This window comes from Aspergillus terreus, genomic scaffold, assembly GCF_000149615.1.
Source record: "Aspergillus terreus NIH2624 scaffold_7 genomic scaffold, whole genome shotgun sequence".
NCBI lineage: Eukaryota > Fungi > Ascomycota > Eurotiomycetes > Eurotiales > Aspergillaceae > Aspergillus > Aspergillus terreus.
In genome coordinates this window covers 160800-179991 of record NT_165930.1, presented here as the reverse complement: position 1 = coordinate 179991, position 19192 = coordinate 160800, and the positions used below count along the sequence as shown (strand labels likewise).

The following is a 19192-nucleotide window of genomic DNA, read 5'->3' as shown; positions in this document are numbered from 1 at the left end:
CACTCGTTAGATGACTACTAGGTACTTCATTAATTTCCTTAATGACCTGGAAAAGATTACTCGGTGCATCCATATAGTATCTCCACATAGACCCACCCCATCGTCACTGCGGAGTATATAATCCCACCATATCCCATCCCATACCTGTCCTCCCCCAACCTCCCACATCCAAACTACAATGGAACCAGTTTGCCCCCCTCCAGCCCTCACCCATCTTTTTACGCTACGGTGTGCAGTCGATCCACCCCTCGAGATCGGCCACGGACCGTACGGCCGACGGCGGTGTGTACCCATCAAGTCTGGTTCCGTGCGCGGCAACTACATCAACGGCGAGGTCGTTCCGGGCGGTGCCGATTTCATGTAAGCCACCCATTAGATATTGATTGTAATTGACGATGCTGATCATGTAGGCTGGTGGAGGAAGACCAGACCACGCATGTGAATACTAACTATGTGATCAAGAGTGACGACGGGGCCTATTTATATATCCGGTGTGTCCTCTCCTGCATCAGTAGCGGATCCGAGCTAACGAGACACAGAACCGAAGGGACCAGGGCGGGTCCGCCGGAAGTCCTCAAGGCACTCATGGACGGCGACGGCGTCGACCCCGACTCGTACTGGTTCCATCTGCATGTTAAGATCGAGACGGGACATGAGCGGTACCGCTGGATGAACAACCGGGTCATTGTTGGACGCGCGACCCGCGCCAAGGGCGAGGTGGCGTACGATGCGTATTTCCTGGAGAACAAGTAGGACCAAGTCAAGTCCGTGGGATATTATTGTAACATCTATCGTATACAGCTATATACAAGGAAGGCATCGAACGCTCCGTCATGTCGTAACATTAGGTGGCTTTGGCTTTGGTAGAATCGCGCAGCAATTCCGCCAGATTGGCATACTCCCCCTGGCTCGCATCCTGTCGAGCCAGGACCTCCTCGGCGATGTCGTTCGCCCAGCGATATTCCGCGTGGTAGTCGCGCAGTTCTAGCAGGCGCAGACGCAGCCAGTCGCGTTGTACGGGGTCGTCGGTTTCGATCACCGCCATCACGACCGGCCAGTGCAGGCGACGGAGGAGCTGCGGATCCGACGCGTACTGCTTGTGCGTGATCTCGATGATGTTGGTCAGCGCATGTCGGTGGACGGTCGCGGGGGGTTGGTGCGGGCGGAGCAGGCGGCGGTGGAAGAGCAGCTGCGCGTAAAAGGTCGCCACTCCCATGTTGATAGTGTTCAGGGTGCGGCGCGTGGATGCGGGACCGGAAAACTTGGCCGTCAGGAAAAGGTCGGAATATCGCTGTGATGGTTAGCAATGGCCGGAGGCTGATCAAGTGGAGTACGTACGTCGTGGACTGACATGAGCTCCTTGAAAAGTCCCTCGATTTCGTGGTCGCTGGGGGGTCCGTCCGTAAGTAGTTTCAAGGTCCGGTATCGTAACGTGAATCCAACATGCAGCAACTCCAGCGCGCGGTAATTCTCCATGTCATCCGAGACCTGGTGATCGGGGTACTGCTTCCCCCAGAAACATCGGGCCCACAGGCGGGCGCAGCGGTGCAGACGGTCGGGGTGAAGGGCGGGGTTGCCGGTTTTCAGTACATAGTCGTAGAGAGATTCGGTGATGCCCATGGGACGACAGCTCGCGTCGATATACCTGTTCCGGTCAGAGACGTCATCGCCACATGATGGGCGCCAACTTACAGGATCCAGAGGAGCAATTGCTCCGGGATGAACGACACGCGCGGCACCGAATCATCCGAGTGTTCCGCATCCATGGATAACAAGACGTTCGTCACATCTTTGATCTGGAACAACTCCGGATGGGACTCCAACAAGGATCTTACTCCTTGTAGATGCAACTGGAGATGGTGCACGCAGTTCCCATACTGCCACTCGTAGGTGACCATGAGGAACATGGTAGCAAAGATCATCTCGAGTTCCGTTGTCGACAGCTCTCGCTTCGGGGATTCCAACAGCTGGCGGAATTCCTTGACGGCATGGCCATAGTGAAATCGGGCATGATCTTCAGCCGTGGGGCGGCCCGGGGACCGTACGACCAACCCCTGACGATGCATATCGCTGGCTGACAGCGCCAGGATCATGCGCATAATGACCTTGTTGGACGCAGCCGGACCTTGATACAGGTAACAGAAGCTACTCCATTGCCACGGTTTCATGTAATAGAACACCACCGACGAGGAGGGGAAGAACTGGAAGTACTTTTGGTCATGCTCGGAGAGCACCAGGGAATTGGCGCAGGCAATCTCGGAGGTCGACAGAGATGGATATAGAGGAGACGGAGGCGGTTGCGGGTACTGGGAAAAGCAGGGCCAGCCTGCGGGAGAAACGGCGTCAGTCGAGATGGGAGTCAGGTCTCCGGAAGGCGCGGGATGCCACAGGTCCGCGGGGACGCTCGCGTGCGGCGCATGAAAGATCACGCCTGGGGATACCGCCGTGGCTGGAGTAGGGACAGCAACAACCGACGTCGGCGCCAGATCACTCGGCGTCGACCATCGCGGCTGCGCGGGTTGTATATGGCGTACAAGAGCGGCCGCTTTCCCGCGCTTGACAGGAACCCCCCACTCGCAGTTGAGTCGCAGGTTGAAGCAGCGCTGACAGACAGGCCGCTCTTCACCGCATTTCACTTTGCGACGGCGGCATGTACTGCAGCCTAGTCCACCGAGGGATTAGCATCGTTGAGCGATACCGAGTATCCCGCGGGAAAGACGGGCACATACCGTTCTTCGAGCGAGGGGCGTTCCGACCCGACATGGATTGAGAGGCCCAGTCTTGGGAAGGACCGATCAGGGGGCAGACATGAGTACTAGAGGGAGATGTGACGCCGTGAGAGGGCAGGCAGCAGATTGTGAGAAGTCTTGAAAAGAGGAAGAGGAGGAGGAGTACACGGCGGAAAAAGAATGACGAGAAGAGGCGGCGGGCGGGATTGCCGCAAAGGGAAGGGGAGCCGCCGACTGAGTCAGTAGGATTAGTCATCTATACATGCATCCCTGACATCTCTGTCGCTGATACCCATTTCAAGATGCGAGGAGATTATGTATTGACGTAAAAGTGGACTACAGCGATGCCTTCACCCGAGGCTTAGTCTGTCACTTCAGATGAGCCTGGTGGTTTAAGCTATTACCTTTCTTTTCGCACCGCGTTCCGGTACAGCAAAAGGCCACGCGCCAGAGAGCTCCTGCTCTTCTTTCTCGTTGCGCGCATGCGTCCGCACAAAGTCATCTCTCGCCGTGGGGAGGATTCGTTCGAGCTCCGCGAATTGCGCGTGGCTCACCAACCCCCGGCCCTGGAAATACTGGCTGCCAATCATGCGCTGCACGTCTCCCATCATCGCCATTGCGGCCGACGCGCCTGCGCTGTCACGTTTGATCTTCTGGAGAACATCGTGCGAGAACGTAAGCGGTGTCTTTGTTCCACTCCTCGATATCCTCGAGACACCAGCCCAATTCTCCTCTTGCTGCTTGGCTAGGAGTCCGAGGTAGGTAGCCTCGCCGTCGACCAGAAGGTTCCGGGCGAACAGAAGTAAGTCGAAGCAGTCGGTCTGCCGGAACTCGAGAGCCTTGAACAACCGGGGCATCGTTTTGTGCAGGAGATATCTGTAAAGCGCGAGCAGAGACATGGTAGTAAATAAGGACTCCGCTTTGCGGGTTGCAATTGCTTGGTCGTGTTCATCCTGGAACAGCGCTTTGACGTCGGCGAGCTTTGGTCGGTCGAGGAGGCCTTCGAGTGGTGGGCCATTGTAGTCTAGGATATACGGTTCGATGGTGTGATGGTATAGCGGGGCGAGCTCTGTAGATTGCCAATCAATAAAGTCGCATATATCTGCTGGATCCTCTGGATTGACAAAGATATTCTCGACATGCAAGTCGTCATGCCAGATGCAGGACGCTGATATGTCCTCGTCCTCGGGGAGTAAGAAATTGACCACTTTGAGGTAGCTCTCGATCGCGAAAAGCTTTGTCTCGCGCGACGGCTGGTACGTCCCCAAATAGTGAATAGCAATGGGAGATCGTGGCAGTTGCTCCATATTTTTGATACAATAAGCTTCGCGCTCTCCAGTTGCCCGCTCATAAGTGTCTACGGTATCCCAGGGGCCTCGGTTAAAATCCAACTTTGCCCTGCCATCATCGACATTCTGCCGACTCACCGAAGGTCCAACAGCGAACCTCTCATCGACAGCGTGATTGCCATCTTTATCCGTGTACTGGAGGATGGGACTTGACGGGTCAAGGTCACTTCGGTAGTACAGACTCCCATACTGTGAAAGCAAATCTGGGACCAGCGCTCCTGGTAGGAGGCGACTTTTTCGAGCACCTTGAACTTGACCGGCGCGCCAAGTTTGTCCCACAGGCTACTCAGTGGCACGCCGCGTGCTTTCTCCATGAGGATGTACTCCGCCGCAACAGGGTTGTCGGTCGAAGAACTCCACGAAAGAACTTTGGGAACTGGCGTACAGAAGACTTTTCTCATCTATCTAATGTTAACACTTCGTGAAGAGCCACCGCAAAGAAGGGAAGATATGCATACGAAGTCCATTGTAGCGGCTTCCGAGGCAGTGGTGAAGTGCGGAAGCCCAGCATTCCGATTCGGGACTTTGCCCACTGCTTGGAAGCCATTGTCCATTGTGAAGCGTATAGCCTTATTGTGCATTCCGTCGGCCATTTTTTCAATGCCAATACACGTTCGCGGCCCATTACTTGCCGCCTCTGCAGCCCGAACAGCTAAGCGGGCGAGCTCATCCACGGCAAAACGGATGTATCTCTTGGCCAATTCACTGGCTTCGTCGGTGAGGAATCGGCCGCGGGTGAATTGAAAAAGGGTTTCTCGTGTGCTGTACGCTCGCATGGTGAAGGGGGCTTAGTCGTAAGCTGCAGGGCTAGTCGGACGGGGCGTACCCTATTCTAAAAGGTAGACTGAACGAGCAGTGTGAGCTGCGCGCAAGCTTGCGAGCTAGCGGTAGCACATAGTAGAACATCTCCAGTCCGCCAGCGACAGCCACATGAGGAGCCGGTGGGACGAATGCGCAGACTGGGGTGGTTGGGGAACTTCGGATGAAGGAGGAGCAATAGAGCGGTGAGTGGTTCCCTTGCACGGCTCCAGAAATGTACATACTCAACCATAACCCCTGGAGAAGTATCACAGAGGCTTAATTTGGATAGACCGGCCGGCTTAGCATGCGTCCACCTCCTGTCACTTTTCCCTTGCTGCAACGCAATGTAATCGACCGTTCTGTTCTCCAAAGCTACATTCCCTCAGCCATACCTTTTGGGGGCGGGGGAAGGGTGTACCGGACATATATATCAATAGCGCTAATCTAGCTGTCTTTATACCCGTGTATTGGCAGCCTCGGAAGAAAGACTTGGATGCGAGTGATTCATCCGGAGGAGCAGGTTTGACCAAGTCCAATAAAAAGGACTTCTAGGATGACCAGAGACTCTTGACTCCATTGCGCGTTGAAAAGAGAGAAAGAGACTCCGCAAGGGGGGTTGTGCTGGAATGTTTATGGATAGTCGATGCCTCCGAAGTATGTCTCCTTGGGAATGTTGGTTGAGTGCTGATCCCATGGGATGACACACAAACAAGGAGCCTTGGGTACTTATACTAGATGGCTTCCCACTGAATCGTCTGGACGCGTGTAGCAGTACGACCGGATATTCTCGTCTCTCCATACCATGAAATCCTCAGTGACACGGATGGGCTTAGTCGCCAGTCTGGTGGCCAGCGCCGCAGCGCAGGACTACAATGAGCCACCACCAGACCTGTCCACCCTCCCCAGCGGCTCACTGTTTGAGACCTGGAGGCCCAAAATCCATGTCCTCCCACCGGCTGGACAGATTGGCGATCCTTGTGCACATTTCCCTGATCCTGAAACCGGCCTGTTTCATGTCGGGTTCCTACACAATGGAACTGGGATTTCGGCTGTCCAGACGGCCGACCTGGTTTACTATTACGATGTGAACCCGGGAGGTGGCTACACCATCGTTGCTGGGGGTGCCAATGACCCCGTGGCAGTTTTTGATGGCTCGGTTATTCCAATTGGCGTCGATGATAAGCCTACACTGTTCTATACCTCTGTGTCCTCACTCCCGATCCATTGGACGCTTCCCTACACTCGTGGCAGCGAGTCACAATCTCTAGCTGTCACCTACGACCAGGGGCACAGCTTTACCAAGTTGGATCAGCCGCCCGTCATTCCCGAACCTCCTGCTGGGTTAGATGTTACTGGTTTTCGCGATCCGTATGTTTTCCAGAGTGGACCATTGGATAGCACTCTCGACAGCGCCGACGGGACTTGGTATGCGGTCGTCTCGGGGGGCGTCCATGATGTCGGGCCCGGAGTGTTCCTTTACCGAAACGAGAACCCCGACTTCGACGAGTGGGACTACCTCGGCGAGTGGTGGCAGGAGCCAGCTAACTCGACCTGGGGCGATGGCTACTGGGCCAAGCGCTGGGGTTACAACTTCGAGACGGTGAACTTTTTAGGTCTCGATGAAATGGGATATAACCCTGACGGCGAGACTTTCGCGACACTGGGCGTGGAGGGTGCGTATGCTCCTATCCAACCATCGGTCACTTCCATGCACGCCCAGTTGTGGGCGGCAGGCAGCATCTCAACAAGCGATGACGGCAATGTGACTTTCACTCCAAGCATGGCCGGTGCCTTGGATTGGGGTCAAGCAGCCTATGCGGGGGCAGGAAAGGTCCTGCCGAAGGATACCCAGCCATCACAGCAGAGTGGCGCGCCAGACCGCTTCATCTCATATATCTGGTTAAATCAGGACGAGTTCGGAGCAGCAACAGGCTTCCCTGATGCCCAGCAGGGATGGCACAACGCCCTCCTGCTCCCACGCGAGCTGAGTGTAAAGATCATCCCGGATGTGGTGAACAATGAGCTCGTGCAAGAAGAGGAGGCTTCCTGGCTTGTAAAGGACGGATCTGATGGCCACTGTGTTGAGCTCCAGACGCTCGGGATTGACATTGCGAGAGAAACATACGCGGCAATGACGCAGACTGATTCCTTTACTGAAGATGAGCGTACGCTCGCAGACTTCGCCATTATTCCCTTTGAACAGTCGCCTTCTTCCAGATTCTTCGTCCTCGAGGCGCAGCTGTCCTTCCCGTCGTCGGCGCGAGACTCGGAACTTCAATCCGGCTTCCAAATCCTGTCATCTGATGAGGAGTATACTACGATATACTACCAATTCTCGAATGAATCTATTATTATCGATCGCAGTCACACGAGTGCCGCATCTGAAACTACGTCTGGAATGGGTACTTCCCCCGAAGCTGGACGTTTGCGGTTGTTCGATATTTGTGGCGAGCATTGCAAATGCAAGCATAAGAAATGCTCCCACCACGACGGCGAAAAGTCGGATCATCATGATGAGCATATGGAAACGTTGGATCTCACTATTGTGGTTGACAACTCCATGCTCGAGGTGTATGCTAATTCGCGATTTGCGCTCTCTACTTGGGTTCGGTAGGTAATCCCTGGTTATATTTTCGCTACTGGGCACGAGCTTACTTTATATACAAAACAGGCCTTGGTACAGTTATTCGAATGAGATTAGCTTCTTCCATAATGGGGAGGAAGAGGTGACGTTCAGCAATATCAGAATATTTGATGGTTTGTATGATGCTTACCCCGAGCGCGAGAGGTAATCTCTCGGCATGCGCCACGCAGTTCGATGGCTCTCGCCATAGGAGCTCAACACGGGAGTTCCACGTTTGGAACATGGTAGCTAGGCACAAATGAGATCATACGTGATCTCCTCGGGATTTCGGGGTATTTATGTTTGAGATCAATGGCCTTGCATTTGCAGAGAGGTTATTATGAGGGCTCTAATCTAATCATGTTACAATACGGAGGGTCTGCCCACTACCTCTCAGGGCTATTAATCAGGAGCGCTGTTTTTATTCAATATAATCACGTTCTAAACATGCCACCGGTGCTGGCGTAAGTCTGATATCCAGTCTTTGAATACTGCATTGGAATCAACGTTAAACATGCAAATTGGCTTTAAGCATCACTAAGATTGAGATGGAAGCATCTGTCTGTATTGCGATCTATGTGAGTTGGATTCTAAGGCACAGCCTACTTGGCTGGGACGGTTTCATATTTCCGTCTGGCACAATCCACAGAGTGCGAGGGGCCAGCGTACGGAATAATCATCATTACAGCCATCTCTGTATGTACAGTCGCAGTTAAAACGGGCCGAGATCATCATGCTATGCGTTATCCACGAGGGAAGGCAGTTTATGAGGTGCCTGAGCTGTATCCCTGTACAAATAATACCCTCCTCATCTAGGTCTTCGTATCTACACCCCTATCTACCATGCTCTATCATGCTCGCCATGGAGGTACTATATAATAAACGACCCCATGGCCAATGGCAGCCGCTAGGGGCCCAACCTTGATCCCATCAGCCTTGCGCAGCCAGTCCAGAATCCACCGGTGTATACGTACCCAATGAATCCAGTGATAACCCGGGAATTCCGACCCGACATACACCCCAAAACATCGCGCAGGGTTTAATGCTGCTGACACGATCAGTGTAAGTGGCTGTCTGGAGCGAAAGTCTTACAAGCGCCTGCGTATCCTTTCCGTGTATACGCCGACCCCCAGCTGACCACCCCCAGGACCATACCCACAAGCCACGGCGACAGGGCTGCGCCGTACACCTGAACTTGTCGTGGATCGAGCCCTACGCCAAACGAGAGGAAGATCAAGGTCAGGCAGCAGATGAACTCCAGAACAAACGCCTCCCGGACGGGGACGAGGTTCGTATCGATGGTGCACCCCCCGACCAGGTATTCATCCGATCCGAAGGCCGATTCCAGCATCCAGCCGGCTAACGCACCTCCTAGTATCTGGCTGCCGAGATAGAGCACGGTCCGAGGGAGGGATATCAATCGCGCGAAGAAGGTGGCGAGCGTGATGGTCGGGTTCAGATGGCTGCCTGAGACGGAACTAAACGTGAATATGAAAAGCGTCAAGAACAACCAGTTGCAGATGCCTCCAAATAACGGTCCCAGGAACTCCGGGGTGCCGAATACCCCCGTTGATCCTGGGGTGACTTCGGGGGCGGACGCAGGGGTGGCGGATGCCCAGGCGGTGATAAAAGAAAGCATCATCGTCCCTTATACTGTTAGACACGAGTATGTTATTCATGTGCCCAAGGCTGAGATACCGACACATTCCACCACGCTGAATCTGTACAAGTTGGGGTCTGCGAAGCCTTGGAGATTCCATGCCTCTCGGAAGGTCATCAATGGCGCTGCGTCAGGGACTTTCTTCAGATAGTCCGCGTTCGTTGGGTCGTGTCGATCGAGAACAAGCCCCTGATTACCCCCAATACGGCCGGCGAAGGGCTGGATCTGGGGCTTGCATGAGAGCTGCCGGACATTCGTGCTGAGGTCGACATCGTCTCGGTATTGCATGGGCGCGGTCATGTTGAGCAGAGAGACAGTCACTCAACTTATCAATGAGAAGCGAGGTTAGGCCATGCAAATCGATTACAATTATGAAGTCTGGTCTGCTACTGTGGGGATTCGAATATTGCCGTGGCTCAAGTCTATTGCATCATCGCCCGGCTCGGATACAGCAAACCTTGAAGACAACCCGATAACAATAAAAGAGACTGTTCAGTAAATATAGTCATAATTATAACGTCCGTATATCGTCTCTATACCTATTCTTGGATAGCTTCCTGCCACTGCTTCTTCGCCTGCTCAAACAGTTGATCGTCGGTGATCATCTCCCAGCCGATGAGAGCCAACGACTTGCCGACAATGACGGCTTCTTCGTGAGCATCATCCGTGCCAGCCGCCGAGGCGAACGAAGGATGATGAGGGAAGGAACCGTCATCTGCAGGGATTCCAAACATAGTGTGGAGGGTGGGAAGGATATAAGAGACGTTACCTACATATATTAGCACAGACATGCATCTCTATGGAGAGGCAGTGGAACCCACCGATGTCAGAAGAGCCCGTCAGAACCTTCTCATGGCGCTTGAGGACGTTTCGGTCGTATTTGCCCATATGTGCGCTGTAGCGTTCACACAATGTGTCGTTGATCTTGATATCCGTGTACAACTCATTCCTATACATAGTCATTAGTTGGTTGCCAACACACCGGTCGGAGTAGACGTACTCGACAATCTTCACCTCACACCCCGTAGCCAATGCGCCGGCTTCAATACAATTGCGCACCTTGGCCATCAACGTGTTCAAGCCCTTCATGGTCGGGCTACGGACTTGCCAGTAGGCTTTGGTGTAGGATGCAATCACGTTGGCCACCTTCGGTACATCCAGGAACGCGCAGTGGGCACGCTCATCAGGTTGCATCTGTTGACGCAGCACAGCAACATTGTTGTAGGATGTGACTAGGGCGTCCAAGGCGTTGATGCCCGCCCAAGGATTCCCTCCAGCATGAGCACTCTTGCCGAAGAATTCGCAGTGAATTTCCTTCCGCGCATTCATCAACACGCCACCCACACCGTCGCAAACGACGCCTGGGAAGAGCTTCTTGGGGCCCGCATGACTGAAATGATTAGTTTTGTATGCAGAGAGGGGACGGTAGACATACGCCATGAGAGAGATATCGACGCCCTTGTACGCTCCAGCATCGATAAGTTTGGCCTTACCACCGCCATTCTCTTCGGCTGGCGTCCCCAAGAGCTGCGTGCGGCCGGGGATGTTGTACTGCTTCAGCACGGCCGACAAAGCTAGGAACGCCGCAACACTACTTGTGGTGATCAAGTTATGGCCACAGGCATGACCAATGTCTGGTAGAGCGTCATATTCGGCATTGAAGTTGATTAGACGGCCCCCAGATCCACTGGTAGCTTCAAACGAAGTGTCCAGTCCGTATGCATGCCGAGTGACAGTGAACCCCAGTGCTTCAAGAAAATCGCAGATGGCTTTGTGAGCCCCGTGTTCTTGATACGCAGTTTCAGGGTTTGACCAGATCTATGTCGTTAGCGAGTTAGCTCGTCTCTGCGAGAGTGATGACAAAGAATTATACCTGTCTGTTGAGCTCGCGGAGGGAAGCATTGGCAGTGGCCAATGCTGCATCGACAGATGCCTTGACTTCGTCAATGTTCATCATGATGTACTTCAAGAGATTATTCCGTGTTGTCAAGTAGATTCTGGGGCTTATTCCTAAGTCGAGCAACCTAATGAATGCTCTTCGATGATGACTGTATCTAGGAGTTGGCTGAGCGAGTGATGGCCAACTCGGAAAACTGGCATACGTCAACATATATGAGACGCCTCCATCTATCCTCCCCCAGGTGAATCCACGGTATCATTTCCGCCCCTCGGCAGATATGGATACAACAAAAGATATCCCCGGATACTGGTCATCCTCCTGATAGGACAGATCGCCAACTACACCATGCACGTCGCCTCCGGGGCATGCACCCCGCAAACAAGGCCCCATATCAGGCAAAAGATGACGTTGGACCGTTAGTAAAGGACGGCAATCGATGACCAACGACGCCCATCGGTAATCTAATCAGGGGAATAACACGGGGATATCACGAAGATTGACAGCACTACCTTCCTGTCTACAGTCCTCGGCAGGTAAGAACGTCCTCATCCTCCGAATGCCTCGCAAAGGTGGGGATGTCAAGTGGGTATTAAATCCACGCTGGCTCTTGAGTCGACCAACACAGGCTTCCAGACGAGTCTTCTCCGCACGATCGAATCTGTGGGGGAAGAACAGTGGTCCCTCTGGCACGCTCTCATCGTCGTCGTGGTCCACCTTGATAAACTCTTCGTGGCTGATAAACAAGCGTTAGCGTTGGGATTTGCCGAGCTCTATCTGGCATTGGCCGATCTGCCGACCGGGCCAGCACTTACGGACACTTTGGGACACTCCGGGACGCCATGGTGGACACGCTGGGATTTCCAGTTCCTTTGCCGACCGAATGCGCCGGCGTTATTGGGCGTCCGGGCTATGGAGCCCTGACTGACCCACGGCGCAGCACGCCCGGACCACCAGGCCACATTCCGCAGGGGACCCATCGCCACGGCTCCGATAGCCATGATCGCATTAGGGGAGGCAACTGCAATGCTCGGCGTCTTTCGACTCAGTGTCGACGGGGAGTAAGGAAAAAGACTTTGGATCAGCATGCGAGTGCGGAATTCCTCCTGAATCTCCTCCGCTGGGCCAGCTCTGATTGCGGCGCGTCGAGTCCGCCACTATTTGCCGATGATCTCCCATCCTCCCCGGTGATATAAGACTCCAGCTCGCTCGGCCTGAGAGATATGGCGTGGTTTTCTTCACGTCTGAAAAGACGCCATCAACAAGCCGATATGGAGAAGCAACCAAGCAACGTCCCCACGGGGCCACCGCCGGTGGAAAATGCATTGGATGATCTGAAGCTCAGGGCTGAGGCATCGCTGGCTCGCGATGTCGACCTAGGACAGATGCTGGAGGTCGAGGCTACGCCAGAGGAACAGCGGAGGGTGTTGTGGAAGTTGGATATGATGTAGGTTGATTGTCCTGGACATTACAACCTGCTATCGATGCTAACCTGCCTAGCTTGATCCCCGTCATGGGTCTTTGTTACATGATGCAGTATATGGACAAGCTGGCCCTGAGCCAGGCGACACTATTCGGCATCCGAGAAGATCTGGTAGGTGGCTTCTATTCGATGTAGCCATCCCCGTGTTAGATCCTAACGGAACTATAGGGCCTTACTGGAACACAATACCCCTGGGCCTCGGCCGTGTTTTATTTCGGATACTTTGCATGGAGCTGGCCGAGCAGCTACCTCATCGTCCGTCTGCCCATCGGCAAGTACATCACGGCATCGGTGCTCGTCTGGGGCGGCGTCTTGATGTGCCATGCCGCCGTAAAGAACTTTGGGGGACTGGTGGCAGCCCGGTTCTTCCTGGGGGTGGGAGAGGCAGCCATTGCTCCTGGGTTTTCCTTGATTACCGGAATGTTCTACAAGCGTGAAGAGCAGCCTGCGAGGTATGTCCTAACAGATGGTGACGTGGATCCCCTCTGACCGAGTCTCCTCCAACAGACAAGCTGCCTGGTTCCTCGGCAACTCCATCTCGACCGTCGTCGGGGGCGTCGTCGCCTACGGAATCGGATCAGTCAAAGACACCGCCGTGAACAGCTGGCAGCTCCTATTCATCGTGCTGGGCACCATCACCGCCGGCATGTCGTTCTGGATGGTGTTCCTCCTGCCTGACTCTCCGAAAAACGCCATCTTCCTGACGAAACACGAGCGCGCCATCGCGATCCAGCGCACACTGAAGAACAAGACGGGTGTGATGGACGAGGGTGCCTTCAAATGGAGTCAGGCGTGGCTGGCCATCCGCGACCCGCAAACATGGTTCCTAGTGTTGTACACGTTCTGCGTCAACCTCTGCAACGGAGGTGTCACCAGTGTAAGCCCTGAGTCTTTCCTTGCCTTCAACTCTCCTGGACATTTCAATAACCCGCAAGCTAGTTCTCATCCATCATCATCAACGGGTTCGGCTTCTCTCAAATCCGGTCTCTCCTTATGCAGATGCCCTTAGGTGCAGCCCAGGTCGTCTTCCTCATCATCAGCGCGGGGGTCGCCACCTTCGTCCCCAGGACCCGGATCCTGATGATGTTTTTCAACACGGTGGTCTCGATGGTGGGCATGCTGCTGGTCTGGCAGCTGGACGAAGACAACCAAAAGGGACGGCTGACGGGACTGTCGCTGGGCGCGGTCTTTGCGGCCAACATTCCCCTGTCGCTGAGTATCATCAGCTCCAACGTCGCTGGGTTCACGAAGCGCAGTGTGACCAGCGGTCTACTGTTCGTGGCGTACTGCGTTGGAAATATCGTCGGGCCGCAGTTCTTCATTGACAGCGAGGAGCCTAGCTATCCGGTGAGTTCGCTACAGAATTGGATCAGGAATGAAGCTAATGAGGGTAGACCGGTATGAAAGCCGCTATTTCGGGCCTGGCCTTTGGCGCGTTCTTCCTTCTTTGCCTGCTGGGGTACTACATCTTCGAGAATCGTCGCCGCGACGCGCTGTATGGTCCGCCGGCGCAGCTGACCGAGGAGGAAGAGCAGGCCCAGGGATTGTCGAACAAGACCGACCTGGAGATAGAGAGTTTCCGGTACCTTATGTAAATAGTTTCTAACGTATATAATTGATTTGCGACATGCTTTGTATATTGCCTCTGGATATAATCAGATGCCTGCATTGCAGGCACCTATTCGTGATGGCTTGGACCAGATAAAAGCATCTGTGTTTAGCTGTCTTCAGTAGAACAGCCAGGAAGAGACTAAGTGGACAATATACATCGATCATGATTCAGGGCGTTGCGGCTATTCCTTAACTCAACCTCACCCTCCCAAACTAGACTGCAGGTGCGGTTTCAATGATCAATCGTCCCTGCATCGATCTATGTGGAACTGCGAGTGGAACGATCCACATGGTCGATACGGAGTACAAGCTGATGGACCTAATAAGTGTTGGCACCAAGGCAAGACACTATCTATGCTCAACTCCACCATCAAATGTAGATTAAATTTGCAGTCGAATACAGAGCAATCTGGCAGCTCTCTATAAATACTGCTGGTGGCTTTGGACCTCCCGCTTGGGCTTCAGCCCCGCCACGGTGATGATGCGGAGGAAGGCCTCCCGATGGAACGCCCGGCTTTCGGCCGTGTGCGTCAGCCTGATCGTCGTCACGGCCAGGGGGGGGGAATCTCACTGCCGATGCGCACGTATCCCGCGGTTTCGCCCATGGGCGAAACTTCCATTCGGTCGCCAGTGTCCCGCGCCAAACACACCATCTTTAGAATTATTGGCAGAACGATCAGGCCTTGCCGGGCCGTCATGTCCCCGCGCCCGGCGAGGACCGCCAGGCGCTGGGGGGCCAGCAAGCCGTATGGTGGATCGTCATCCTGCGGCGTCGTCTGCGGAAACCCACGCGAGATATTCGACCAGGACCGCGTCGCGGTCGAGCCGTCCTGTAGGGTTCTCCTCCGTGGCCCCGTCCCAGTAGAGCTGCACTAGGTACCCACAGAGGTCGATAGGGCGGTTCCATATAGGCGTCGCGGTAAGGCCCCAAAAGTTATCGGCCCGGAGGAGGGCGACCGCCTGGTGATTGCGGGTGCGTACTGTTTTAATCGCATGTGCCTCATCCGCCACGACGCGGGCGAAGGCCCCCGCAAAGGTGGACCGATACGCCCGAGCTCTTGTACGAAATAGCCTTCACTGCTCACTCTATCCGCCAAAGCCATGCTCATGTTGGATGTGGACAACCTCTTTCTCAATACCCACCCGAGGAACAGGCTAACAGGGCAAATACACCGAGTCAGCAATAGAATCCGCAGCTGATTCTCACGTATCCATCTTGTGATCGCTGAATCGCAGCTGTCGGCGGATCTAGGAACCAGCTTCGGGTGTGGAGTGATCGTGCTTCGGCAAACTCGAAGCCGAACCTCTGAGATGCTATGGAAAGCTTGGAATGCGTAAGTAGGCGCTTATTGCCGGACGAATATGGGTACTCTCCACTGCAGCTGCTAGCTGCATGACTTTTCTGGAAGAAATGAGAAACACCCGCTGATCCGCGATCCGAAGAGACTTATGATCGAACTTCGCCTAGCAAAGATATCGGCGGAGACACTCTACCTCATTTCCTTGGACCGGTTCGGGGAATATGGTGCGGAACGGTGTATGTGATACCGACCTACTAAGACGCACGGATCGTTTCCATTGTCCCTGTTTGCTTCTCTCCTTGTTCGCATTCGCTACCTTCATTGTGTCGTCCTGTGTTTATGCCTGTCATTGCTGTCTGGGAGGTCTCAAATGGTGGAGTCGCCGTTGGGCTACGGTCTGCTATTCTTTGTTGGTATTTGACCCGATTCACAGGGGAGAATATGGACTTACCGACCTTCCAGATCCATGCTACTATGGATCTGTGGACGCATTCAGAGTGAAATTCAACCACAGCCTCCAGACGATACCGAGAATGCACAGGAACATCCTCCGTCGTCGGCTTTTCTCTTCTCTTCTGCTCTCACCTATGAGCCCCCCTTATTTCTGATACTTGTTGCCGTTGAGATGTCCCCGGTCGGAGGTGCATGAGTCGCAGGCGTGAAGAATACTCCCCGCTGACGATAGCAAGTTGTTTATATCGCGCGTGCAGGTCCCAGATCCGCTCATCCAGCTAGGCCGAAATAGATCCGTGTTTATTCGACGACGTCAAAACCAATGCAAGCCGTATAACCAGGTCAAAAGAACCTCGCTAGCAAGGTGGGTCGGAACAGGAGATCTAGCGTCTCTTGGAGCTCCATCATTGGTACGATGGGCATTGCGAACATGTTTCCGCAGCTGGCATCAGTTAGCCATATCTACAGCATATAACCGGATGATACTGACCGAGATCTAGGAGGTAAAGCACTGGCCGCCCATCTGCGTGCTATTCACCGCTATGTGGCAACATGGTCAGCATATGCAGAGATGGTGTAGGCATTAACTCATACACAAGCCCCTGGGCCCTTATCTTCCACCACAATGGCTCGTTCAGACGTGGCACCGGCGGCGGCCATGGTCGCGTAGACGTTCTGCAGCTGCTGGCCGAGGGCGTCCCGATGGGTCAGATCTTCCAGGTTACCTAGTTCGATCAGTCTCTGTCATGGAGGTTCGTAGGAAGCGCAAGGACGATTTCCGTCCGGCCGGATTCCGTTCTCAACTCTTTGCCAACCGAAGCTCATGGATGCTTTCGAGTCGGCACGGATCAGTTGTGATGGATGATATATAGAAGTATGGGTATATGGGAATTAACGAGGGTATAAAAAAGAAAAAGATTGCGATGAGCGGGTGCAGCAGCAGATGTAAGGATAGAGAAACCCGACGCCTGGCGGCTCTATTGGCACCTTGAGGAAGTCATCTTTCTGTCTGCAGATTCCAGTCCCCGTATATCGATATTCTATATGTTGGCCTTGTGTGGAAAGCCAATGAAGAATCTCCCTCCATGTATATCGTATAGGATAATCGTTCTAGGAGATGTCAAGCAAAGGAAATCTTCGATTATATACCTGCTTCCCTAGCTTCACAATAATGTCTTTCACTGCTGGCGACACACAATCAACTCAGTCTTTATTAAATAAGAGGTGTGAATTATAATTGCGACCGTTGGATATGCCTGAACCATCAATTGACCGACCTCAGTGAAGAAAACTAGCTACAACAATGAACCCTTTGCGCTCTATAAGCCCATAAGCCCATTACCCGCAAGCCAACAGCAATCACTTAGCAAGACACACCCGAAGGGAGGTTCTTGCATTCACTGCTCGACTTTCCGCCGGAGAGCTTCACATTCTTCCAGGTCCAGTCGGAGCAGCTACCGCTACCGCAGAGGATGTAGACAGGGGTGGCCTTGCTATCCACGGAGCCGGTGATTCCGTCGACGGTGACATCCTTGATGGGAATACCGTTGGAGGGCTTGCCGGTCGGACCACCGTTCTTGTAGTCCTGCTGAATGACGATGCCCTTCTTGTGGATGCCGGAGAGCTTGATGTTGGAGTAGGTGACGTCGCTGACGGAGCCGGTCTCGTCGACGATGGTCTTGATGCGGATGCCGTTGTCAGAGTTGGTCACAGTGGAGTCAGTGATCTTGACGCCCTGGACGGTGTTGTCGTCGCGGCCGCCGATGGAGCCGATCGAGAGGCCGTGGCCGCCGGAGCAGGTGCCGCCGGTGAACTCGATGTTCTACACTTGTCAGCTACAGGCGCACGAAGAATTCGTGGTGCGTGCACTCACCTTGCCGGAGTTGATGGCGATGCAGTCGTCCTGGTTCTTGACGTTGGCGCCGCTGATGTAGACGCCGTTGCTCTCGCTGATGTCGAAGCCGTCGGTGTTGTGGCCGCCCTTGCTGTCACCGTCCGAGTTGTCGATGGTGATGTCGGTCAGGTGGAGGTTGTTGGCCTGCACGCTGATGGCCTGCACGGGGGTGTTCTTGATGTTGAGGCCCTTGATGGTCGAGTCTTCGAGCTTGTGGGCGTACAGGAACTTGGGCTTGGTCTTGCCGCCGTTCGTGCCCTTGCCGTCCCACCAGCGAGAGCCCTCACCGTCGATAACAGCGCCCTTCGCCATGGTCACGGTGATGTCCTTACCGGCCAGGCGGATCAGAGGGCCCTTCCATTCCTTGTAGCCGAAGGTGGTGGTGCCCTCGAAGGTGATCTGGGACAAGTATTAGCGTTGAACGTCTGCGGGCTGGGTGCTAGGCTTACGGTGGTGCCGTCTTTCACATGGGACAGATCAAGGGTCTTGCCCGCAGGGACGGCGATATCCTTGAGGACGATGGAGGAGCAGCTGGACGCGCTCGAGCTGGCCTTGGCCGCATCGGTGAAAGTGCAGGAAGAGGACCTCTCCGTCAGGTCCGACACACGGGACGGCGACGGAGCGGCGGCAACGAGGGAGCCCAGCGCAGCCAGTCCGAGAAGTTGGAAGGAATGCATAGTGAGTGAATGATGTTCTGGTCAACAGAACAAAGAACAGTCAAAAGAGTGAAGTTCTGGTCAACAGAATAGAGGTTAGGAAATACAGATGCAGAAAGGAATGATGCGGTCTGGCCTCGAAGGCACTGCAGCTCCAGATGTAGGACTTTAAATACCTCCCCGCTAAGCTTCCCATTTGGAGCTTGTCCCTACGGACCCTCCAGCAGCTCCATCACTCTTCAATGATTATGAGAGCCATTGGTGGAATTCGCAGTATGTGGTTCAGAGAGGCCCACAGACTTCTCCTCCTCCATATCAATCTCTAACCGCCATGCGGCGTAGTGGGTGCCCCGGACCCTGGCGACATAGATAATAATAATACCGATGTCTAGTGGGGATTGGATTCCTGTATCATTTAAGGGTCCCACCCTCGGATTAGATGCTCTGAGTGGATCGACGAGTCAGCCAGCATCCAGAACGCGATGGCCGGATTCAGCCCTAAACACTGCATGAACTGTTTCACATTGTTTCAGTCGGAGAAAAATCTCCACTGGGCGATACTTCTTGCATCTATCTGGTGGAAAATTCTCGGGAAGTCCGGGTAGGGCGGTAGAAGCCGATGTCGTTCATTCAAGATAAATGGGCCAAGGGTTGATGGCGCTGCATAGATCCGAACCTACCGTGAACTATGGCGTACTGGGAGCTATGGCCGAGACACATGGAGAGGGTCTCCAT

General features: G+C 54.1%; 7 protein-coding genes across 7 annotated transcripts; 2 read left to right on the top strand and 5 right to left on the bottom strand.

Moving 5' to 3' along the window:
- Nucleotides 1-844: 844 nt before the first annotated feature.
- On the bottom strand, nucleotides 845-4854 carry ATEG_04997 (uncharacterized protein; the record flags this gene model as incomplete). The annotated part of the gene is made up of 7 exons (XM_001214175.1): nucleotides 845-1291; nucleotides 1339-1645; nucleotides 1693-2662; nucleotides 2730-2963; nucleotides 3148-4213; nucleotides 4261-4479; nucleotides 4537-4854. The coding sequence occupies 7 exons, from the start codon at nucleotides 4852-4854 to the stop codon at nucleotides 845-847; spliced, it is 3561 nt and encodes a 1186-aa protein (XP_001214175.1).
- Nucleotides 4855-5681: 827 nt separating this feature from the next.
- On the top strand, nucleotides 5682-7671 carry ATEG_04996 (glycoside hydrolase family 32 protein; the record flags this gene model as incomplete). The annotated part of the gene is made up of 2 exons (XM_001214174.1): nucleotides 5682-7489; nucleotides 7551-7671. The coding sequence occupies 2 exons, from the start codon at nucleotides 5682-5684 to the stop codon at nucleotides 7669-7671; spliced, it is 1929 nt and encodes a 642-aa protein (XP_001214174.1).
- Nucleotides 7672-8559: 888 nt separating this feature from the next.
- Nucleotides 8560-9462, bottom strand: ATEG_04995 (uncharacterized protein; the record flags this gene model as incomplete). Its single annotated transcript, XM_001214173.1, has 2 exons — nucleotides 8560-9149; nucleotides 9201-9462. 2 exons carry the CDS (start codon nucleotides 9460-9462, stop codon nucleotides 8560-8562), a joined length of 852 nt encoding a protein of 283 aa, XP_001214173.1.
- A 239-nt stretch (nucleotides 9463-9701) lies between these two features.
- ATEG_04994 (M20 family metallopeptidase) lies at nucleotides 9702-11119 on the bottom strand (the record flags this gene model as incomplete). The annotated part of the gene is made up of 4 exons (XM_001214172.1): nucleotides 9702-9931; nucleotides 9984-10111; nucleotides 10145-10980; nucleotides 11036-11119. 4 exons carry the CDS (start codon nucleotides 11117-11119, stop codon nucleotides 9702-9704), a joined length of 1278 nt encoding a protein of 425 aa, XP_001214172.1.
- Nucleotides 11120-12330: 1211 nt separating this feature from the next.
- ATEG_04993 (uncharacterized protein) lies at nucleotides 12331-14137 on the top strand (the record flags this gene model as incomplete). The annotated part of the gene is made up of 6 exons (XM_001214171.1): nucleotides 12331-12506; nucleotides 12560-12653; nucleotides 12711-12994; nucleotides 13050-13504; nucleotides 13552-13889; nucleotides 13937-14137. 6 exons carry the CDS (start codon nucleotides 12331-12333, stop codon nucleotides 14135-14137), a joined length of 1548 nt encoding a protein of 515 aa, XP_001214171.1.
- A 775-nt stretch (nucleotides 14138-14912) lies between these two features.
- On the bottom strand, nucleotides 14913-15368 carry ATEG_04992 (uncharacterized protein; the record flags this gene model as incomplete). Its single annotated transcript, XM_001214170.1, has 2 exons — nucleotides 14913-15210; nucleotides 15361-15368. 2 exons carry the CDS (start codon nucleotides 15366-15368, stop codon nucleotides 14913-14915), a joined length of 306 nt encoding a protein of 101 aa, XP_001214170.1.
- Nucleotides 15369-17270: 1902 nt separating this feature from the next.
- On the bottom strand, nucleotides 17271-18478 carry ATEG_04991 (glycoside hydrolase family 28 protein; the record flags this gene model as incomplete). Its single annotated transcript, XM_001214169.1, has 3 exons — nucleotides 17271-17729; nucleotides 17781-18200; nucleotides 18251-18478. 3 exons carry the CDS (start codon nucleotides 18476-18478, stop codon nucleotides 17271-17273), a joined length of 1107 nt encoding a protein of 368 aa, XP_001214169.1.
- Between the last annotated feature and the right edge of the window lie 714 nt (nucleotides 18479-19192).